Here is a 23,514-nt window from a genome sequence, read left to right as displayed (position 1 = left end):
AGCCCATGCACTGCAACTAGAGAAGCCCGCGCACTGCAACAAAGGGCCCGCACAGCCAAAAAAAAAAAAAAAAAATTGTCAATTCATCTTAAAATAACAATGTAAATCCATTGTATATTAACCTAAATATTTTTATTTAAAAGAACTGTATTTTCAGAAACAAAAATTAGTGAGAAAGAGGCACTGTTTTACATTTTTGCAAATGTCTTTGATGTTTGGATAGTAAAAGACAACTGGAGTTTTCAATCTGCTGTGATACTTCATCTATGGCACTATGTTGTCTTGATTGATGTATATGAAAGTCAGTGTCACACAGATATGCAACTGGAAAAGGGAAGGATATTTTAATATCCTTTTCAGATACTGTGGATATTCTCCTTTGATAGTACACTAAATTTGACAAGTAGTAGTTTCCTAAAGATTAGTTGCAATGTGGAATCTGAACATCAATAAACTTTTCAGACTTTATTAGAAAAACATGTGGCAATCTGCCTTGCACTTTGAATCAATCTTCTACCTACACATGATTTTGTAACATTATGTACTGATCATTTCAAGTATATTAAGTAAGTGATGCAGTGGACACATTTCATTAAACAATATCAAAAAGTAACATTTGTTAATATCACCATCAATATCATCAGAAAAGTCTTTAAGTATTAAGTAGCCATCAAAGTCACAGTGATAATACAAGTTTTCCAGAATCTGATTTTTATTTAAAGCTTGGATTTTATCACTGGCAACACATAACAGTTTTCCTTGAAGTGACAGGCTCACTTTGCTCATTTTTAAAGAAAATATCTTCCAAATATCCAAGTCTGAATAACAGTTTGTCAATAGTTTACTCTTACAAGTAAAGATGTTTCATTAAAAAAAAAAAAAAAAAAAAAAAGCAGTTCAGCTTGTACCTCAGTTAATTAGTTAATCACTAGAGTGGTTTTCCTCTAGATAATCATCTTATTTCAATATACAGCAGTAGTACCTTATGCATAATTTCCATTTCCTCAAACAGGATATTTAAAAAGTGTATATTCAAGAAATAAGATTTAATAAAATAATTGTTTACTGTTTGATCAAGTACACTGAAATTAAACTTTTTTTTTTTTAACTGTGAATGGATATCAGTGAAGAATACAATGACTACTAGTACAGTTTGGTACTAGTTCCCCGATTTAAACCCATCACCATTGCTTTTGTACCATCAGTGCAAATGTCAGCACAGTGAATTTTTTTAAAAAAGGCCTTTGTATTTTACAATATAGTTTTGACCTGAAAGGGTCTTAGGGACCACCACAGGTCCACAGACCATACTTTGAGAACCACTGCACTGGACTATAGGTTTCTAGAGGACTTGTCTTTCATCTCTATACCAAAACAATACTTATCACATAGTAAGTACTTCATAAACATGTTTTCAATGAATGCATTACACTAAAGATTCCTTAGGCCTACACCTGCAAAACCCCATGGAACGGGAATTCCCTGGTGGTCCAGGGGTTAGGACTTGGCGCTTTCACTGCTGTGGCCCAGGTTCAACTCCTTGTTAGGGAACTAAGATCCCGCAAGCTGCGTGGCACAGCAAAAAACAACAACAACAAAACCAAACAGGAGGAAAAAAAGGTTACAAATAAAAGTGCATAAAACAAAACCATGGGGAACACGATGAATAAGACATTGTATTTGGAATTTTTAGTCCAGAAAGGAAGATAGCTATAAGAAAATATGTTACAACAGAGGTATCATCCACAGAGAAAGGAACAATTAACTCTAATTGAAGAAACTGGAAAAGGGGAGCAAAGGCATAGAGGTTGAGAGGACAGACTGAGCAGAGGCATGGGAATGTTCTTGTGCACCAACAGTTTGTAGAATAGTCAAAGTTCCGATAGAACGTAGGAAGAAATAAAGTGGAGGATGAAGGGGGAACACTCTCTGGATTCCTATCTATCCTGCTCACCAGTGCCTGACTAGTGTCCCAAAAAGCCACCTTTATGTCTTCACCCTCCTCAAAATACCTCAATGACCACTTCACTGCCTATAAAATAAAGACAAACCCATTCTGGCTTTACAAGACTCTAAAAATCTTGTCCCACCCAGTTTATATAATCTCATCTCTCTAGAAGTACCCTACAACAGAAACCTTCTGCTTAGCCTTCTCACTGTTCCAACATTGGGAATTCACTCCCATCTTCCCACCTTGAGTGCCATCCAAGCCTTCTCCAATCCCAGGGGTCTCCTTTTAGTATAGTTATACCCTAGTATATGCCTCTTCATTTGCATTCTTATTTCAATAATTAACTGAACACGTCCTACACGCCAGTTCCTCAGTATAAAAAGAAAACCAACACATAGTCCTTCCTCACTCTTGTGGAACTCAAAACGTATTTAGTGAGGTAAACAAAAAGCTAAGGGAGAAGGAAAAAAAAAAAAGGAAATAGTGTCCTTTCCCACATCAAACGCAAACATTCTTGTCATTAACGTAACTGTTTTGTACTTCGTCGAATTTTTCTCAAGAGCCCATCACCACCACAGAAAAGAGGCTCAATTAAAACATGTTGAATTGGGTACCCCCTTTTCTTCCTAATACTTTTGGTTCTTTCTAAAACTGTAAACCAGATTTGTTTCTGTAAGGCCTGTAGTTCCAGTGGACGTGCATTGTAGCCAAGAATGAGTTTTAGTTTCAAATTGGAAATTTTGGCTCTGTGCAAGCTGACCATGCCTTAATACTGAATCTGTATTGTATAATTCAAACTCTGCTCTGGTTTCTCTCACCTGAGGATGGATCCTTCACTGGCTTTCTTTTGCTGATGTCCCCAAGCTGACCCCCTTCTTTGCCAGCACTGACTGTCTTATGCCCCTTACTCTACATCTTTACTTCTTAGCCTCCTTTCATAATATATTGTACTTTTCCTTCTCATTTCAACTTGGCCTTACCTAATTCAAGAACCCTACATGACCTCTAAGCAACTCAGTACTGAAATAAAACATGAAGAGATGTACTAACTTACACGAAACAGATTCACATTTTAATAGTTATCTAATCCCTCAGGTACCTAAATTCTATGGAGACAAGAGGTTCCTTATTTTGAAATCCTGTATACCATGATTCATTTCTTCACTGTCTTACTTTCCAAGATGAAAGGACATGACAGTAGCCAAGGTAGATATTGGTAAGGATGATACCACTCCCTGGCTCACATCAAACACAATCAGAGTCACTGAATTGTTAATTTATATAATAAATGCAGTAGTTCAATATGGAACTTCCCCTAGTATATACCAATCCCACCCTAGAGAGAAAAAAAAGACAGAAGATAATAAGCTCTAATCATGGCACAGGACTTTATATATGTTCTATCCATCCATGCCTTACAGAAAATGTATCTAATTAAAATCTATTTAATTAAATCTATTTAATTTTCCTTTCCCTAAAATAAATAATAAATAAATGTCAGTTTCTTCTCTCATTTGTACGATCTCTAAACTCTCTATATATGGTACATATTTCTAATAATGATGTACAACAAACGATATTTGAGATACAATTTCATAAGTTTTTTAGTAAGGGACACCAGCATTAAGATGCTATGGGGTTCTAGACTCATGACAACATCCTATCAGTTATATTATTCCTTCTCTCTCCAAAGCTTATCTTCTTTCAGACTCCTTCCTTTCACAATTCTATTATTTATAATAACAATCTGAGCAACAAGACTTATTAAGCACTTAATGGAATGGAAATAACATTTGAGGTTTTACACAACATCCATTTTAAACACAAATAATGCATGATACAAAATAACAATGTTGATCTGGTGCTAGAGATCAAATTTGGAATTAGGCTATCACTCTAATGTCTAGAGGATGAGTGAACAAATTCAATTTCAAGATGTAGGTTGACTTCATAATTTAGGAAAACTCAGAAATCAAAAACCATAAGCTTTTTCTAGAAACACAAAATTCCATGTTATTATACCAAGATCTTAAATAATTAAACTTCAATATATAAAAGGATACATTAAAATAAAGTCAATGTTTAATACTAAAAGAGAAGCACTAGTGGCAAGGGAAAAATCTGAAAATCATTTATATTTGTCTTTGAAGTATTCGGTGTGATTTTTATTTTTCTAATTAAGTTGGGCCAACACTGCTGTAGCACTTTCTGAATATACTCAGATAAAATGAAGGCAGTACAGAAAATGCTCGTGGCTCCTGATTACATTTTTAAAGGCGTGTAACAAATGAACAGCCAGTTGTTTAAATGTATATTATCAAGGCTGACTGTAAAGTTGCCTTTTAAGAGTTAACTGATTTCTATTAAATGTCTGAGCTATTGGATATAAACTAAGGCAAAATCGTTATCACTTATTTTTTCAAGCCCAAGACTACATTACTTTTAAAGGATTTATAATTATATTCTTTTAAAGTATGAATCTATAATGTTATAGATCTCTTATTTTATCTTAAGAATCAGCCAAATACATGTTTTTGAGTTTCCCATGTAACCATCTCCTTACCCTCCTTTATCTTTCCTCCTTGCTCTACTTTTTATTACCTCAAGGCAATTAACTGCCTGATGTTACATAGATACATAATCCTTTACAGGAAATTCCAAAACCTGAAAAGCTTTGAAAACCAAAGTTTTTTCATAACTGAATTAGTGGCAAAAATCTGTCCTGACTTGAACTCATTTGGTAGCAAAATCTGATCTGACCTGAATAGACATGAGACTATTTATAGTCCTTATTTATCACACTTAGTGTAAAAATTCATACATTTTGCTACATTAATATTAATGTGTATAATTACAAGGTGCTGTAAGACAATGGTAAGGATATTAAATAACATACAAATATGCATGAATTACCTTTCTAAAATTTGAAAAATGTGAATTCCAAAACATATCTTCCCCCAGGTTTTGGATAAGGGATTATGGACCTGTATTTATTTGTAATACTATCATCTTGCCATTCGGGCAGAACTTTATCTTATTCATTGTTTTATCCCCTGGGCCTGGAATTGTGCCTGACACATAGTAAGCACTCAATAAATATTTGTTGAATAATCAAAATAAAGAATCACATTGAATTAATAGAAGTGGAGTTCAAAACAGACAGGAACAAGAATATGTCTTCAGGGCAGTAATCTCCAAATGAAGTTATAATTTATATAGGTCATGAATCTCTTATTTGCAATTGTGAAATACAAAAATCTTCAAAAAAAGTTTTGTCATTACTGCTTATTTTCTGAAACTTCAGGCTTTCTTACAAAATTGAGAAACAGCTATTGACTTATTAGATCCCAAATTAGAATAAAAAGAAATATTTAAAGGAAAAACATTTTTAAAGAAAAGCAGAGTGCCACAGCAGACTTTGAATTCCTTAAGGTAAAGATGCTTTTTGTATTCTTTTATCATTTAGTAAAGTAACTGGCACATAGTAGGTACTCAATATATACTGTTAGAATGAACATTAAAAAAGAAGAATTGGGATTTTTTCCATTTAATAAAGACATGTTGAGCACCCTTCTCAGGCCAGTCATTATGCTAGGTGTAAAAAAGAGCAGGACAAGAGACACAGTCTTTTCTTGCCTTCATGAAACAGACTTTAGCGGGGAAGGCAGACGTTTAAATACTACAAAAAATAAAGTTCCAGGTACTACGGATCACAAAAAAAGAAGTACCTAAACTAAACTGTAAGGTTATGGAAGATCTATAAATCTTAGACAGCTATGGCTGAAGAGTAGAGTGTGAAGAACAGTGCCACCAAGCTTTGCAGGCCTAATCAAGGACTCTGTACATTTTTCCAAGGGCAATGAAAAGCATTGAGGGGTTTTAGAAAAAGGAGTGATATTCCATTTGGACTTTTAACTCAGACTTCTATTTACTGAGTACTTACTATGTGCCTGGCATATTATCTTGTTCAGTCCTCACAAAATAGGCTTTATGTTTCCAAGTTGTATGTAGGAGCTGGTGGTCGATCAGCATCCCTATGTAGAACAACTAGTAGAACCAAACAAACAAACAAACATCCAAATATCTGAAGACAGAAAAGAGTTGTTGACAGAACAAGAACTAGAGAAACAGAAAGAGAAAAAATCTTGAGAGACGAACTGGCTTCTGTAGCAACATTTTCCCTGGGATCATTATTCTGAGCATGAACAGAAGGCTGAGAATCAGGACAAACCCAGTACAAAGCCTGGTGGAGGGCTACCAAGGTTGGACAGAGAAATAAGCAGAGGTGTTGCAGAGACTTGGAGATCTTAAGCACATTGCCAGTTTTCTCAAGAAACATTTTGAATACTAGAACTCTGTGGGGTAGAAGGTTACAAACCTAAGCATGAAACCTGTGAAAAAGTTTTTTAGCAGTCTGACAAGAAAAAGGTTAGAGTCTGGGACCCAAAGGGCAAAGACCCTTAGAGTATATCAAATTCTTAGCTGAAAACTTGTGAGAGCCAGGAAAGAACCAGAGGAAAATTGAGCCTGAAAGTAAAACTCAGCCTCAAACCAGCACACTCCCTAACTGGATTAAGGGAATCAGTCACAGGACTATCTGCCCAGTGGAGGGGAGAGTGAACCCTCAAGAAAGGAGGCATTACAGTTTTTTGGACACAATGTCTGGCAACAAATAAAAGTTACTAGGCATGCCAGCAGACAAAATCAGATGAATAAAAGATAAGAGAAAATAACACCATAGACAGAGATCCACATATGATCCAGATTTTGGTGTTAACTGACAAAGACTTTAAAACAATTGAGTTATATTTTTTTAAAAGAGAAAAACTGGACAAAGTAGATGAAAAGCAGGTAATTTTACCTGAGAACTGGAATCAATAAAAGAGAACCATTTGGAAATTTTAGAATTGAAAAACACACTAAATGTAAATAAGAATTCATTAGATGGATTTACCAAGAGATATAAAATAGCATAAAACAGGATTGGTGAATTGAAAGAAGGCCAAAAGAAAATTTCCAAACTGAAGCACAGAGGGAAAAAAAATAATGTAAAGAAAAAGAGTACTAGAGATAAGTAAGACTCAGTGAAAAATCTAATAGGCGTACAAATTGGAGTCTCAGAAAGAGAGGAGAGAAAAATGTGGCAGAACAAATATTCAAACAGATAATGACCAAGAATTTTTCAAAACTGGAGAAAGATATCAACCCCAGATTTAAGAAGCCCCACAAACTCAAACCAGAATAAATTAAATGATAATAATAATAATAATGCAAACAACAATAATAACACACCAAGGCACATCTTAACAAGACTGCTGAAAATCAAAGATGGAAAATGTTAAAACAGCCAGAGTGAAGGTGAGGGACATACATTCAGTGGATAACAAAAAGCCTGATGACTGACTTTACAACAGAAAACAAAGAGGCCAGAAAGCAATGAAATGTCTCAACAGGCTGACAAAAAAATTACTGACAACTTTGAAATTTATGCACAGAAAAAAAAAATCCTTCAAAAATAAAGACATCATCAGACAAGTAAAACTGAGCAGCTTGTCACCCAGAAACTTGCACTGAAACAAATACTAAAAACAGTTGTTACAGCAGAAGAAAAATAATCCCAGGGTAAATACAGAAAAGTAGGAGGGAATAATGAGAAACAAAAAGGATAGAAATTGGTTAAAAATGAGTAAATATTACTTTTTTTCTTTCTTAAGATAGTCTTAACTTTCCCATTCAGGCAGTTCAGCTACAAATCAGAAACAATCAGAATCGAGGTCAGAGGATTTCAACTCCTTTCTGAAAAATCACATAGTGAATGCATTGATGTTGGCAATACCATTAAAAATACTAAAATGCAAAAACAAAAAAAAAAAACAAAAATAAACCCCAGCAAATATTGTCTAAATACTTATGCTACAAAAGAATAATAGCAATGTCCTGTGGAATTTAAAATAAAATGCATAACAAAAATAACACAAAGGAAAGAGGTGTAAATAAGTAAAGTGTTCTAAGTTCTAGCATTACATTACAGGGAAATAGTAAAAAAAAAAAAAATTAGTTTATTCAAGACTACAATTAATCAAGAATAAATGCTGTAACCTCTAGGGTAGCTACATAAATAACAGTAAAATAATGTGTAACTATCACATTAATGGAGATGAAAATAGAACAACAAAAATATCTGAATAAAATCTGAATAATCCAGAAGAATACAAGAAAAGAGAGAAAGCAGAATGTGAAGCAAATGTATCAAATTAAAAAACCAAATATTAAGACCAGAAATATAAAACCAAATATATCAGTAAATTCATTAAATGTAAATATACTAAATAATAAAATAAAAAGATTTGTCAGCCTGGATTTAAAAAGCAACTATACAAGGACGCTGATGCAGAAAGGGTGAAAATAAAAGTATGGAAAAAGTCATACCATGCAACCACTAATCAAAAAGAGCTGTTGTGGCTATACTAACATTGGACAAAACAGACTTTAAGGTGAGAACCTTATTAGAGATAAAGAAGGACATTTCATAAAGATTAAGGGGTTAATCCACCAGGAAGCTATCACAATATAAAGCTATATACAACCAATGAAATAGCCTTAAAATTAAAATAAATTTAAAAATTTAGAGAATTAAAAGAAATAGACAAATATACAAGCATGATGGGAGATTTAAACATATATCTTTGAATAGCTGGCAACAAACAGAAAAAAATTCAATAAGATTATAGAAAAGCTGAACAGCATAACTGACACCTGGATTTCAGTGACATATATAGCCAGCCTGACCCAACAGTGACAGATACACATTATTTACAAGTGCATGTGGAACACGCAGCAAAATTGACTACATACTAGATTGTAAAGCAAGCCTCAACAAATTTTAAAATATTTAATCAGTCAGAAAATGTTCTCTGACAACACTGACATTAAGCTGGAAACGTAGTAAGGTAGATAGCTAGGGGGAAGCAGCCGCATGGCACAGGGATATTGGCTCGGTGCTCTGTGACAGCCTGGAGGGGTGGGATAGGGAGGGTGGGAGGGAGGGAGACGCAAGAGGGAAGAGATATGGGAACATATGTATATGTATAACTGATTCACTTTGTTATAAAGCAGAAACTAACACACCATTGTAAAGTAATTATACCCCAATAAAGATGTTAAAAAAAAAAAAAAATAACATTGACATGATACTATACATAGAAAATCTTAAAGATGCCACCAGAAAACAAGAGCTCATCAATGCATAGAATAAAGTTGAAGGATACAAAATTAATATACAGAAATCTATTTCATTTCTATACACTAACAACAATCAGAAAGAGAAATTAAGGAAACAATCCCATTTACCATCACATCAAAACCAATAAAATACCTCGGAATAAACCTACCTAAGGAAGTAAAAGACCTATACTCAGAAAACTGCTAGACATTGATGAAAGAAACTGAAGACAACACAAACAGATGGAAAGATACACCGTGTTCTTGAATTGGAAGAATCGATATTGTCAAAATAACCATAATACCCAAGGCAATCTACAGGTTCAGTGCAATCCCTATCAAAATACCAATGGCATTTTTCACAGAACTAGAACAAATAATTTTAAAATTTGTATCGAAATACAAAAGACCCCAAACAGCCAAGAAAATCTTGAGAAAAAGAACAGAGCTGAGGAATCATGCTCCTTGACTTCATACTACAAAGCTATAGTAATCAAAACAGTATAATATTGGCACAAAAACAGACAGATAGGGCTTCCCTGGTGGTGCAGTGGTTGACAGTCCACCTGCCAATGCAGGGGACACGGGTTTGTGCCCCGGTCCGGGAAGATCCCACATGCCGCGGAGCGGCTGGGCCTGTGAGCCATGGCCGCTGAGCCTGCGCGTCCGGAGCCCGTGCTCCGCAATGGGAGAGGCCACAACAGTGAGAGGTCCGCATACCGCAAAAAAAAAAAAAAAAAAAAAAAACCCAGACACATATATCAATGCAACATGATAGACAGCCCAGAAATAAACCCACACACTTAAGGTCAATTAATCTGCAACAAAGGAGGCAAGAATATACAACAGAGAAAAAACAGTCTCTTCAATAAGTGGTACTGGGAAACCTGGACAGCTACATGTAAAAAAACAAATTTGAATATTCTGTAACACCATATACAAAAATAAACTCAAAATGAATTAAAGACCTAAATGTAAGACCAGATACTATAAAACTCCTAGAGAAAAATATAAGCAGAACACTCTTTGACATAAATCACAGCAATAATTTTTTGGATCCATCTCCTAAATCATAGGAAATAAAAGCAAATAAACAAATGCAGTCTAATTAAATTTAAAAGCTTTGGCACATCAAAGAAAACCACTGACAAAGCAAAAAGACAACCTACTGAATGGGAGAAAATATTTGCAAATGATATGTCTGATAAGGGATTAATATGCAACACATATAAACAGCTCATACAACTCAATATAAAAAAACACTACCTGATTAAAAAATGGGCAGAAGAACTGAATAGACATTTTTTGAAAGAAGAAGTGCAGATGGCCAAAAGGCACATGAAAAGATGCTCAACATTGTTAATCATCAGGGAAATGCACATCGAAAGCTCATACCTGTCAGAATAGTTATCATGAAGAACACAAGTTACAAATGTTGGCGAGGATGTGGAGAAAAGGGAACCTTCCTACACTGTTAGTGGGAATGTAAATTGGTACAGCCACTATGGAAAACAGTATGGCAGTTTCTCAAAAAACTAAAAATAGAACTACCATATGATCCAGCAATTCCACTCCTGGGTGCATATCCAAAAAAACCAAAAACACTAATTCAAAAAGATACATGCACCTCAATGTTCATAGCAGCATTATTTGCAATTGCCAAGATATGGAAGCCACCTAAGTGTTCATCATTAGATGAATGGATAAAGAAGATGGGAGATTATATATATATATATATATATATATATATATATATATATATAAATAAAATATATACACACACGTATATATATACACATACACACACACACACACACACACACATATATATATATATATATATGCATGCAATGGAATACTACTCAGCCATAAAAAAGAACAAAATTTTGCCATTTGCAGCAACATCGATGGACTTGGAAGTCATTATGCTAAGTGAAATAGGTCATACAGAAAGACAAATGCTATATGATATCACTTATATGTGAAATCTAAAAAATTTTTAAACTAGTGAATAAACAAAAAAGAAGCATACTCACAGATACAGAAAACAAACTAGTCATTACCAGTGGGGAGAGGGAAGGGAGGAGCAATATAGGAGTAGGGGATTAAGAGGTATAAACTATTAGGTATAAAATAACTACAAGGATATACTGTACCACATGGTGAATATAGCCAATATTTTATAACAACTATAAGTGGAGTACAACTTTTAAAAATTGTGAATCACTATATTTTACACCTATAACATATAATATTGTACAGCAACTGTACTTCGAAAAAAGTACAAAAAGAAAATATTAATGGCTTGGAAATTAAGCAATATACTTCAGGATAGCCCTTGGGTCAAATTTTTTAAATGACAAAAAAAATTAGGAAATGTTTTATACAAAAGGATAGTAAAAATATAACTCATTAAAACTGTGGAATGCAATTAAAGTAGTGCTTAGGGGAAAAATCATAGCCTTAAATGCATATTTTAGAACAGAAAAAAAGTCTTGAAATCCATGATCTAAGTTTCCATCACAAGAAACTAAAAAAAGAACAGCAAATCAATCCCAAAGAAAATAGGAGAAAATTAATAATAAAGATGTGATCCAAAATTAAGAGAAAACTACAAAGCTAAAACTGGTTCTTTGATGAGATCAATTAAATAGATAAACACCTAGCAAAACTGTTCAAAGACACACATGCAAACAAATTTTCATAATCAGAAACTGTGACAGACTTTTCAGACCTTATAAAGAAATAATAGCTTATTATAGACAACTTTAAGCCAATTATTTATATCATTTAAATGAACAAATTCTTTGAAAAACACAATTTATCAAAGCTGACAATAGAAGGAATAGAAAATCTGAATACTCCTATATCTATTAAAAATTGAATCTGTTCTTTAAAATCTTTCCAACACAATGCTGAAGCAGAACAAAACTGGAGGACTGACAACTTCAACTTATTATAAAGCTACCAAAATCAAGACAATGTGGTAATGTTAAAAAATAGACAAGTAGATCAATGGAATAGAATAGAGACTCAGAAATACCAACACAAATATAGTCAACTGATCTATGAAAAAAGAGCAAAGGCAATTCAATGGAGCAAAGACAGTCTTTTCAACAAATTGTACTGGAACAACTGGTCATCCACATGCAAAAAAAAAAAAAAAAGGATCATAAATGTAAAACCCAGATCCATAAGACTTCTAAAAGATAACATAGGATAAAATCTAAGTTTGGTGATTAATTCTTAGACATAACACCAAAAGCATGATCCATAAAAGAAAAAAATTGATAAGTTGGACTTCATTAAAATTAAAAACTTCTCTGAGAAAGATACTGCTAAGAGAATGAAAAGACTGGCCACAAATTGGGAGAAGATATTTGCAAAGCACATATCTGATAAAGGACTTGTACCCAAAACATAAAACAGACTCCTAAAACTCAACAATAAGAACACCCAATTAAAAATGGGCAAAAGACCTGAAGGGACACCTCACCAAAGAAGACATACAGATGGCAAATAAACATATGAAAAGATATTCAATATCACATGTCACTACGGAATTGCAAATTAAAACAACAGTGAGATATCACAACACACCTATCAGAATGGCCAAAATCTAAAACACTGATAACACCAAATGCTGGTGAGAATGTACAGCAACAGGAACTCTCAATCAGTGCTGGTGAGAATGCAAAAATGGTATAGCCACAATGGAAGACAAGTTGTCAGTTTCTACCAAATTTTTACCATACAAGCCAGAAATCATGCTTCTTGGTATTTACCAAAATTAGCTGAAAACTTATGTCAACACAAAAATCTACCCAGGAATGTTTATACCAGTTTTATTCATAACTGCCAATCTTGGAAGCAACCAAGATGTCCTTCAACAGATAGTGAATGTATAAACAAATTGATACATCCCCACAATATAATATTATTCAGAAAAAAAAAGCTATCAAGAAACAAAAAGACATACAGTAACATAACGGACATTGCCAAGTGAAAGAAGTCAATTTGAAGAAGCTATATACTGTTATGATTACAACTATAGGACATTCTCAAAGGCAAAACTATAGAGACAGTAAAAACCAAGTGGTTGCCAGGGGCTTGGAAGGAGGGAGGGATGCGTAGGTGGAGCACAGGGGATTTTTTTTAGGACTGTAAAACTATTCTGTAAGATACTGGAATAGTAGATACACAGTATTATACATTTGTCAAAAATCCATAGACCTGTACAACACAAACAGTGAACCCTGATGAAAACTGTGGACTTTAATAATAATGTATCAATATCGATTGGTCCACCAATAGTAACAAATGTACCACACTAATGCAAGATGCCAATAATAAGGGAAACAGTATATAAGGAAAGGGGATGTATGGGAACTCTGTACCTTTTACTTAATTTTTCTGTAAGCCTAAAACCATTATAAAAAATAAAGTCTACTAATTAAAAACAAAACACAACAAAATAAAAAACCTCCTCAAAAGAAAATCTGAGACACAGGCTTCAATGGAGAATTCTTCCAAACATTTAAGAAAGAAATAACACAGTTAAACATTTTTGTATCAAATAGAAAAGAAAAAAGGGGGGAACACTTCCCTACCATTTTATCAGGCCAGTATAACCTTGATATAAAACTTGTCAAAGACATTACAAGAAAGGAAAATTACAGACCAATCTTTCTCACTGACATAGATTCAATCCTTCAGCACTTACTATTGGACTTCTGCTAATGCATAGGATGTGGACAGCCAGAATAAGGAACATCACTCCCACCCTAACAATGAGAAAAAGTGGTATAATCTACAAAATCATAACTTTTCAACTCACCATAAAACTGAAGTTTTAAGACAATCAAGTGAACTAAATTCCAAAGAGTAACAAGCCCCTCTAAAGACAGATGGGACTCCAAACTGTTTCATATTTGGCAAAGCACAGGAGGAAAAGGAGGCTACCGAAGAATTCAGCTAAAATTGTTAACTGTTATTGATGAGATATGGGCTAGCATGTCAGTTGAGAAACACTGGGAGCTCAAAACCCAAGGGGAATTCACACTCACTTGCATGCTCTCTTCCATAGGTCTCCATCAGGACGGAGAGCAGGAACTGCAGAGAGCCCCCTTCTGTGGCACAGGTGTACAAGAAAGGATAGGCTACCACTACAAAACAAGCATGCAACCATGCCACCTTGCCCAAACTCTCCTCTCATTTGAGGAAGAGGCCTTAAACCTCTGAGGGAGGCAATAATTTGTTGCTTCTGGGGGTGAGATAGATACAAAAACTGTCTTCCTTATGGAAACGTAAGAAAACTCTCACGGGCCCCAAATCCTGTACCAGTACATAGCAGAGGTAAGCCACAACTAGGAAGAGGCAGGAATCTCTCTTTCACCCATTATTTGCCACAAGGCAAAGTTTGGCTGCCAAAAGCAGAAGAGAAAGGAACATTGTCAAAGACCCACTCCCAAGGCACCTGGACTGAGACAGGACCAGGAGGAGAGAAAACGCCTGTATCTACCATGAGCTTAGGACTGAGTAACAAACAACAGGCTACTGCTGAGGATGGGATCAGAGCATGGAGAGAGACCTCCCTCTGTGGCACAGGCAAACGAGACAAATGAAAACTGAGGATACAGACACTGAGAAAAACCCTCCAGTACCCCAGCACTATTTCTAAGCACAAAGTTACAGCAGCCCACTGAATTTGAAGCTTGTGGTACACTGAAGCTAATGACAGTAATAACAAAACTCAAGCCTAGCTTGGCTCCTGACTGTACTGACTGAAGCCTCCATACCCAGTAAAGATATAGAGCACTTGAACAAAATTGTCAATATATTTGACCTAATTGACATGTAGAGTACAGTAACAGCAGAATGCTCATGCTTTCCAAGGGCATGTGGAACACTCAACAAGATAATCTGAATGGCCTCACACATGTTTTAAAAATTAAATTCTTTATTAAAAAATGTTCCCGTGGGCTTCCCTGGTGGCGCAGTGGTTGAGAGTCTGCCTGCCGATGCAGGGGACACGGGTTCGTGCCCCGGTCTGGGAAGATCCCACATGCCATGGAGCGGCTGGGCCCGTGAGCCGTGGCCCCAGAGCCTGCGCGTCCGGAGCCTGTGCTCCGCAACGGGAGAGGCCACAGCAGTGAGAGGCCCGCGTACCGCAAAAAAAAAAATGTTCCCGCAAAGAAAACTCCAGCCCCCAATAATGTTATTGGGAATTCTACCAAACATTTAAGGAGGAAATAATATCAATTCTATACAAATTCTTCCAGAAAACAGGAGAGAAGGGAACACTTCTCAACTCAATTTAAGAGATCAGCATTACCTGATATCAAATCTAGACAAAGATGTTAAAGTAAAACTATAAACCAATATCCTTTATAAAAATACTCACAAAATCTTCAACAAAGTATTAGCAAATTGAATCAAGAAATATATAAGGACAATGCATTATAGCCAAGTAGAATTTATCTTAGGAATGCAAAATTGGTTCAACAATCAAAACCAAATAGTATTATTCACCATATCAACATATATTAAAAAATCACATGAGCATCTCTCCAGATACAAGAAAAGTATTTAACAAAATTCAACATCAATTAGTAATAAAACACTCAGAAAACCAGGAATAGAAGAGAGCTTCTTCAACCTAACAAAAAGCATCCATACAACATTGCACTGGTGTCACTAGCCAGTGTAACAGGCAAGAAAAAGAACTAAAAGGCACACTGATTGGAAAGGAAGAAGTAAAACATCTTTATTCGCAAATGACACATATACTTGGAAAATACTAAGCAATCTACAAAAACGGTACTATAACTAACAAGTAAGTTTAGTAACTCCCCAGGATACATGGTAAATATACAAATATCAATTTTATTTCTGTATACTAACAACAAGTAATTGGAAACTGAAATGAGAAAAAAAGTCAGCATGTTAATAGTATCAAAAAAACATGAAATACTTGGGGAAAATCTTAATAAAATATGTGCAATATTTGTGCACTTAACTATAAAACAGTGATGAGAGAAGATGCAGATAAGAATAAATGGAGACACAAAGCATGTTCATTGGCCAGAAAATTCAATACTGTTAAGATGTCAAGTCTCCCCAAATTGATCTCTACATTCAACATAACCCCAATACAAATCCCAGTAAGTTTTTTGTAGTAATTTACAAGATGATTCTAAAATTCATATGGCAAAGCAAAGTACCTAGAGTAGTCAAAACAATATTGAAAAAGAGAAACAAAGTTGGACGACTAATTACCTGATTTCAAGACTTACTATAAAGTTATAAAAATCAAAATAGTGTGGTATTAGCATAATAATAGACAAATAGATCGATGGAACAGAATAGAGTCAGAAATATTCGTGCATGCACACGTGCGCGCGCGCGCGTGTGTGTGTGTGTATACTAAATCAATTTTCAGCAAAGGTGCCAAGAAAATTAGTGGAGAAAGGATAGATTTGTCAACAAATAAGTACTAGAAATAGGTATGGTATTGGACATACACATGCAAAAAACAACAACAACAAAAAGCTTTACATTACATCATATATAAAAATTGACTTAAAATGGATTCTAGATCTAAATGTGCAAGCTAAAACTAATAAAACTTCTAGAACAAAACATAGGAGAAGCTTTTTTTTCTTTTCTTTTTTTTAAACATATGAAATTTATCGTTTTCTGGTTTTCCCTCCTGACATGATACCATTTATTTTTTTTTATTTTTTTTAACATCTTTATTGGAGTATAATTGCTTTACAATGGTGTGTTAGTTTCTGCTTTATAACAAAGTGAATCAGTTATACATATACATATGTTCCCATCTCTCTTCCATCTTGCGTCTCCCTCCCTCCCACCCTCCCTATCCCACCCCTCTAGGTGGTCACAAAACACTGAGCTGATCTCCCTGTGCTATGCGGCTGCTTCCCACTAGCTATCTACTTTACGTTTGGTAGCGTACGTATGTCCATGCCACTCTCTCACTTTGTCACAGCTTCCCCTTCCCCTTCCCCATATCTTCAAGTCCATTCTCTAGTAGGTCTGTGTCTTTATTCCCGTTTTACCCCTAGGTTCTTCATGACCTTTTTTTTTTTTTCTTAGATTCCATATATATGTGTTAGCATACAGTCTTTGTTTTTCTCTTTCTGACTTACTTTGCTCTGTATGACAGACTCTAGGTCCATCCACCTAGATGGATTTCGTTTCTTTTTAGGAAGAGGAACTGTGGACTTTATTTCATTTCTTTTTATGGCTGAGTAATATTCCATTGTATATATGTGCCACATCTTCTTTATCCATTCATCTGTTGATGGGCACTTAGGTTGCTTCCATGTCCTGGCTATTGTAAATAGAGCTGCAATGAACATTTTGGTATATGACTCTTTTGGAATTATGGTTTTCTCAGGGTATATGCCCAGTAGTGGGATTGCTGGGTTGTATGGTAGTTCTATTTTTAGTTTTTTAAGGAAACTCCATACTGTGGAGAAACTTTTTGAGGCCTTGGGGGAGGCAAAGATTCTTAGGCAGGGCACAAAAAGCACAAATCATGAAAGAAATTAATAAAAATGTATGTCTTCAAAATTCTAAATTTCTGCTCTTTGAAAGACCCAGTTAAGAAAATGAAAAGATAAACCACAGACTGGGAGAAAGTATTTGCAAGCTGCATATCTGATAAGGGACTTATGCCATATATAAAGAATCCTTACAATTCAACAATATGAGAACAAACACAATTTTTTTTAATAGGCAAAAGATTTGAACAGACTACTTCACCAAAGGAGATATAAACATTTGATAAGATGCTCAATATCTTTAGTCATTTGGCAAATGCAGTTAAAGCCACAATGGGATATCATTATGCTCCTACTAGAGGAGTGTAATTATAAATAAAAATTAATTAATTAAAAACTGACATCAAGCACTAGCAAGGATGCAGAACAATCCTCATAACTGCTGGTGGAAATGCAAAATAATACAGCCACTTAGGAAAAGTTTGGCAGATTCTTATAGACATACACTTACCATACAACTCAGCAATTCCACTCCTAGGTATTTATCCAAGAGAAAAGAAACCTAAAAACCAAAACAAAGGGCTTCCCTGGTGGCGCAGCGGTTGAGACTCCGCCTGCCGATGCAGGGAACACGGGTTCGTGCCCCGGTCCGGGAAGATCCCACATGCCGCGGAGCAGCTGGGCCCGTGAGCCATGACCGCTGAGTCTGCGCGTCCGGAGCCTGTGCTCCGCAACGGGAGAGGCCACAGCTGTGAGAGGCCCGCGTACCGCAAAAAAAAAAAAAAAAACCTATACCAGAAAACACGTATTAGCTTTACTCATAATCTCTATAAACAGAAACAACCCATAGCTCTATAACCAAAACTGCCCAGCAACCAATGAATGGATAAACAAATCGTAGTACATCCAAACAATGAAATATTACTCAACAATAAAAAGGAACAGAACTACTGAAATACCAACAACACGAATGAATTTCAAAAGCATTATGCAAAATGACAGAAACCAGGCACAAAATTTTACATACTGTATGATTCCATTTATCACATTCACAAAAAAAAGGGAAAGATCTCCTGATCAATCTCTGCATCCAAAGAACTTAGCATATTAGAAAATACTCGATAAACGCCCAGTGGACGGTTAGACGGGCAATCATTGCAGGGAGGGTAGAGTGCAAGAAGGTGATATATAGACGCGGAAACCAAAATGTACCTGGGGGCTCAAACCCACCTACAGGATGGGAAAAGTTGTCCAACCTACCTCCACTGACGCCAGCAGCTTAAAAAATTAGACCCTGTAAAGGACTACAATATGAATGAATAGCCTCGGCGGTTCTCTGGCCTGAAGAAAGGCGTGACGTGCCCCACCTTTCTTTAAAAAAAAAAAAAAAAAATCTATTACTCTCACGCCCGAAACTGAGCAAGTGGAGCTTACACCTGGAAGGGAGGCTTTTCCCTGCCCAGGAGCGGAGCTGGAGAGACCCGAGGCGGGCTTCGGCTTAGGTCAGCGGGGTGCAGAAGGAGGCCGAAGCACCGCCACGGCCCCGCTGGTCTCCATCCCTTCCCACTCAGCCTCACTTACCCAGGCCTGCCGTTCCAACTGAGCGTACAAATTGGAGCCCTTGAGCTTTTGGACTATCTGGGCAATAATGAGGGCGAGATCCGACTCCTCCTGCAACATTTCCCCTGTCCTAGCCCGCCAAGCAGCGGGGGCAGGCCGCTACCGGGGAGAGAACCGGCTACGTACGGGGTCCCAATCAGGGCCAGTGACACTTCTCGGGGACCTTATTACGCAGGGACTCCTCCAGCGGGCGTTACCAAGCAACTGCCGGGCCGTGTGTCCGTTCCTCTCTGGTCCCCCCCACGCCTGAAGGTTCCAGCCCCTGCGTTCCGCTGGCAGAAAACGACCTGCGGGGTGGGGGGAGGGGAGTGGCTTTTCACTCCATTGTTCCTGCTTGGTCTGTTGTTGAAAGGCAAGAGGAGGAGCTCTTTCCTCTAGAGCCACAGCGCCTCTGATGCACCAGGGGAAATCAGAAAGTTGTGTATTTTGTGTTTTATTATAAAGGAAAATAATAGGAAAATATTGTAAAGGAAAATAATAACCTTCCAATCTCTACAGAAACAGGGCAGTGCACACAACGACATGGCAAATGACTTCCAAAAATTATGAGGCTGTGATGCTAGCCGTGTGAACTTGGGCCAGGTGCTTAAATTTCAGAACTCAGTTTCCGCCTTAGTAAAATAATACCCAGTTGACAAGATGCTCTGATGATTAGCTGAGGTAACAATTGTGAGGGGGCCTATACTATACTTAGCACTCCATTTTTCCCCCCTTCTCTTTCTGTTCTCTGGGGTCTTATGCCAGGAATAAATAGACAGCATCTCCTTACCTAACAGCTACAACTTAACCAAGAAGCATTTATTGATAGGTTTTCTGTGAAGCATTGGCAATTCCAGGATAGCTAAGACATTGTCCCAGCCTTAAGGAATGTACCATCCAGATTTCTCTTCTTCCATGCACTCATTCGTTCAATCAAAAATCAATTCAAAATTCATTCAGCTTTCAACCTATTGAGCATTTACATACAAGAAACTGTGGACACAAAGGTAAATAAAACATGGTTCTTGACATCAAAGTAACAGAGCAAAATTTTTTAAGAGAACTAGAAGTAGCTGATTTAATTAGTTGAATGACATTCCAAAAGCCAGCTAATATAAGGCCTATGGAACAATACATGTATTAGAATAACCTCACCAAAATAATAAGGAATTAATTTCAAATGTGTGTGTGCATATATTTTAAGCAGAGAAGATGTAGATTCCAAGAAAACAGACCAAGATTGCTGCAAAAACTAGTCTAACTGCATTAAATTTTAATGTGCTTAGGCATCAAGAGAGAGCTTTTGATTCAATAGGCCTCTGGTGGGACCTGCTAATCTGCATTTCTGGCAAGCTCCCAGGAGATGGTGACCCTGGTGGCCCAAGGACTATATTCTGAATAGCAAAGGACTAAACCAGGTGAGCAATAACAATTCAAAGGGACCGGACCTCTGGCATCTATGCACAGTACCCTGGCCTTCACAACACAACTGTTCGGAATATTGTGATGGTAAATACAAATTCCAAATAACCTGTTTGGTCAGGTTCGTTTATTGAAACATCTTTGGAATGAGGCAGGCAAGGAAAAAAAAAGTACTTAAGGCAATTAATGACAGACTCTACAAAACATTCTCCCACACCTCAGAATTTCTCAAACTCGTAGATGAGTACATCTCTTCAACTCTTTACAGTCCCTCCATCCCAACACCCCACCCATTCAGGAATCTCCGGCACAAACATCACTATGAACAAAAAAAGAAAACTGTGGAGAAAGTTCTTTTGAGATTGAAAAGGGTGAAGTGATTAATAACTAAAGAGATAACTAAAGGGAAAGAAATGAAACCATGGAGCCGAAGAAAAGGCATGGTGCGCAGAGTCAGAAGACGGTCTAGCTTCCCTCCTACTCTGTACCCTTGGAACTGCATGAGTCCCTTCCGTCCTCAGAGTTTCAGCTTTCTCATCTGTAACAAGAGGATAAAATACCCACCTGAGGGGATAGTGTACCTAGTATTAAAAATCCGTAAATATTAAATTGAGATAATTTGGCAAAAACAATGCTCAGTTCGATTGACAAGGGAATAGAAAGTACCTAAAGGAATGTAGCAAAACATGTGAAAGTAGCCAGCACAATTCTTTGCACAGGCAGAGGCTTTAAAAACTTTTCTTTTAAAGAGAAAACAATTTTCAGTCTTAAAGCAGCAATTAAGAAGTTAGGATTTGATTCTGAAGGCATGCCCAAGCAAAAACAAAATTTAATCCTAACATTAAAAAAGTGTTTCTCACATACATAGAAGCGGATGTGTTGGAGTATAATTCAATTCTAGAATGCCCTCGGTTCTCTTTTTTTTTTCAATTCGATTTAGCCAGACTTTTCAGAACACCTGCTCTGTGCTAGGAATGGCAAGGAATACAAGTAAGAAATGGTCCCTTCTCTCAAGGAATTCGCAGTCCCAAAGGGATGGTAAGGCCAGCATATAAAGAGCTGGAATTGTAGACAGGCCCCTCCCACCTGTGTATCTGGACATTTTATTACTTTAAAGTCATTGAAGGTGCAGATTCCCATATTTATCCCTCAAGGGAGAACTTTACCTTGGAAATTCTTACTCTAACTAGTGTGGTTGAGGATTGGGAAAACACTCTATTTCTGACATGTAAGAGTGAACCATGACCCAGACTAACAAATGATAGCTAAAGGGGTCCAAATAATCTGAACGGTTAAAACTGTATAAATGGAGACAACAACAAACTAGATGCAGAGAGAAGCCTCCTTGAAATTGCCTCAAATTCGGAGCAGAGGTACTCTGGGCCAACATGTATAAGCCCCTGTACCCAATCTTGACTTTCTCAGACCTGCGCTGCTTTGATTTATTTTACATACAATGTAGTGTCAGATTTCACTGTGGGTGAGGGGATGCATTTAAAATCACTGACCAGTAACTTCACAGAGGCAAGGGTGTGGACCACGTCAAAAACACCCTGCCAGCCTAACGCAAAAACAAGGCATGCTTCAGGGTATAACAGAACATGTCCTTACTTTATTCACATGAGTGTGGCTTGCATAAACTCTACAATCTACAATGAAAATGATTTTCAGCTGTTATTTTAGAAGGAGACACTGCTTTTAGCATGTTGTGTCTGCAGAATGGCTTGAATTGTATGTCGTCAGGAATTTACTGAAATAACAATTATCATGTGTGTTGTGTGTATCACGAATGTCACAGATCTCGCTGTGTTTGGGAACAAACGAGCTCATAGAGATATCAACGACCTGTCGTGGATATGCAGCCCCACTGGCTAGCACAAGACCTCAGGCTCCTCTTCAAAGTCTCTTCCTGTCACTCCTGAGAGTTGTTAGGAAACGACACAGGTGCGCTTAGGAAAAATTCTGCTTTTTACCTCCTCTGCTCACTTGGGTGATGTCTGATGCCCCCAAGCCACTGTCCAGGGTGCTGCTTCTTGGTGATCTTAAAGCTGCAAAACACCACAGGTGCTTAAATCCCAAGGGTCACCAAAGCCCTCATGAAAAAAGCCCCTTTGATTCTGTTTGCCACCTCTCTTTACAAGGCAGCCATACCTCATTTCTGAGTCCAGGCTGAGTATCAGACCACGCTATCCTCCACTCCCCATTTTTTTTTCTTCCTCTGGTCCCAAGCAACTGTGTGTGAAACGGGAAGATTGGGCTACTGGCTCTGTGTGCAATCTCAGGAACTGTGCTGACTCCTTGTAAATTATAAAACTCTCAGGAGAAAATCCAAGTAACCGTGGTTTAAATTATAGGATACTTATTATTAACAACAAATCTGGAAGAGTGTCCCAAGTTTGGTTCAGTGCCTCAACAACATCATCAAGAATCTGAGCTCTTCTTTTCTTTTCCATGTTGCCATCTTTAGCATGCTGGCTTTCACCATCTAGCTTATTGCTTCAGTCTCAGGATGGCTACTTCAGTTCCAAGTAACATGTTCTCCTACTGCTGCCTACAAAGGCAGGGAGGGAGGAAATAAGAGTTCTCAATGACTGTGTATGTCTCTCATTCTTGAGGAAAAACTATTTTTTTCCAGGAAGCCCCCAAGAATACTCCATGCTACTTATTGCCTTAAGCTCTATCACAAAACCACCTCTAGCTACAAGAGACTCTGGCAAGAAATAATTCAGTACTTTATTCTCAATCCTGGGAGAAAGGTGAGGGAGAAGGATTGCTTGTTGATGCTGCTATATT

The 23,514-nt window shown here is 36.8% G+C and overlaps 1 protein-coding gene across 5 annotated transcripts in view; it reads right to left on the bottom strand.

Moving 5' to 3' along the window:
* TBC1D19 (TBC1 domain family member 19) overlaps nt 1-19,508 on the bottom strand; it is a 199,872-nt gene extending 180,364 nt beyond the window's left edge. For 2 of the 5 annotated variants that reach the window (XM_079919380.1, XM_079919382.1), the window contains exon 1: nt 19,282-19,508. In XM_079919380.1, coding sequence (XP_079775506.1) covers nt 19,282-19,380 — 99 coding nt within the window. In that variant the 5' untranslated portion in view covers nt 19,381-19,508. The remainder of the gene's footprint in view (nt 1-19,281) is intronic. The other 3 variants (XM_079919381.1, XM_079919383.1, XM_079919385.1) reach the window with 2 other exon arrangements.
* Between the last annotated feature and the right edge of the window lie 4,006 nt (nt 19,509-23,514).

Source organism: Stenella coeruleoalba, assembly GCF_951394435.1.
Source record: "Stenella coeruleoalba genome assembly, chromosome: 4".
Classification (NCBI taxonomy): domain Eukaryota; kingdom Metazoa; phylum Chordata; class Mammalia; order Artiodactyla; family Delphinidae; genus Stenella; species Stenella coeruleoalba.
Note: the sequence above shows the minus strand (reverse complement) of the source record. Positions and strands in the feature narration are given on the sequence as shown.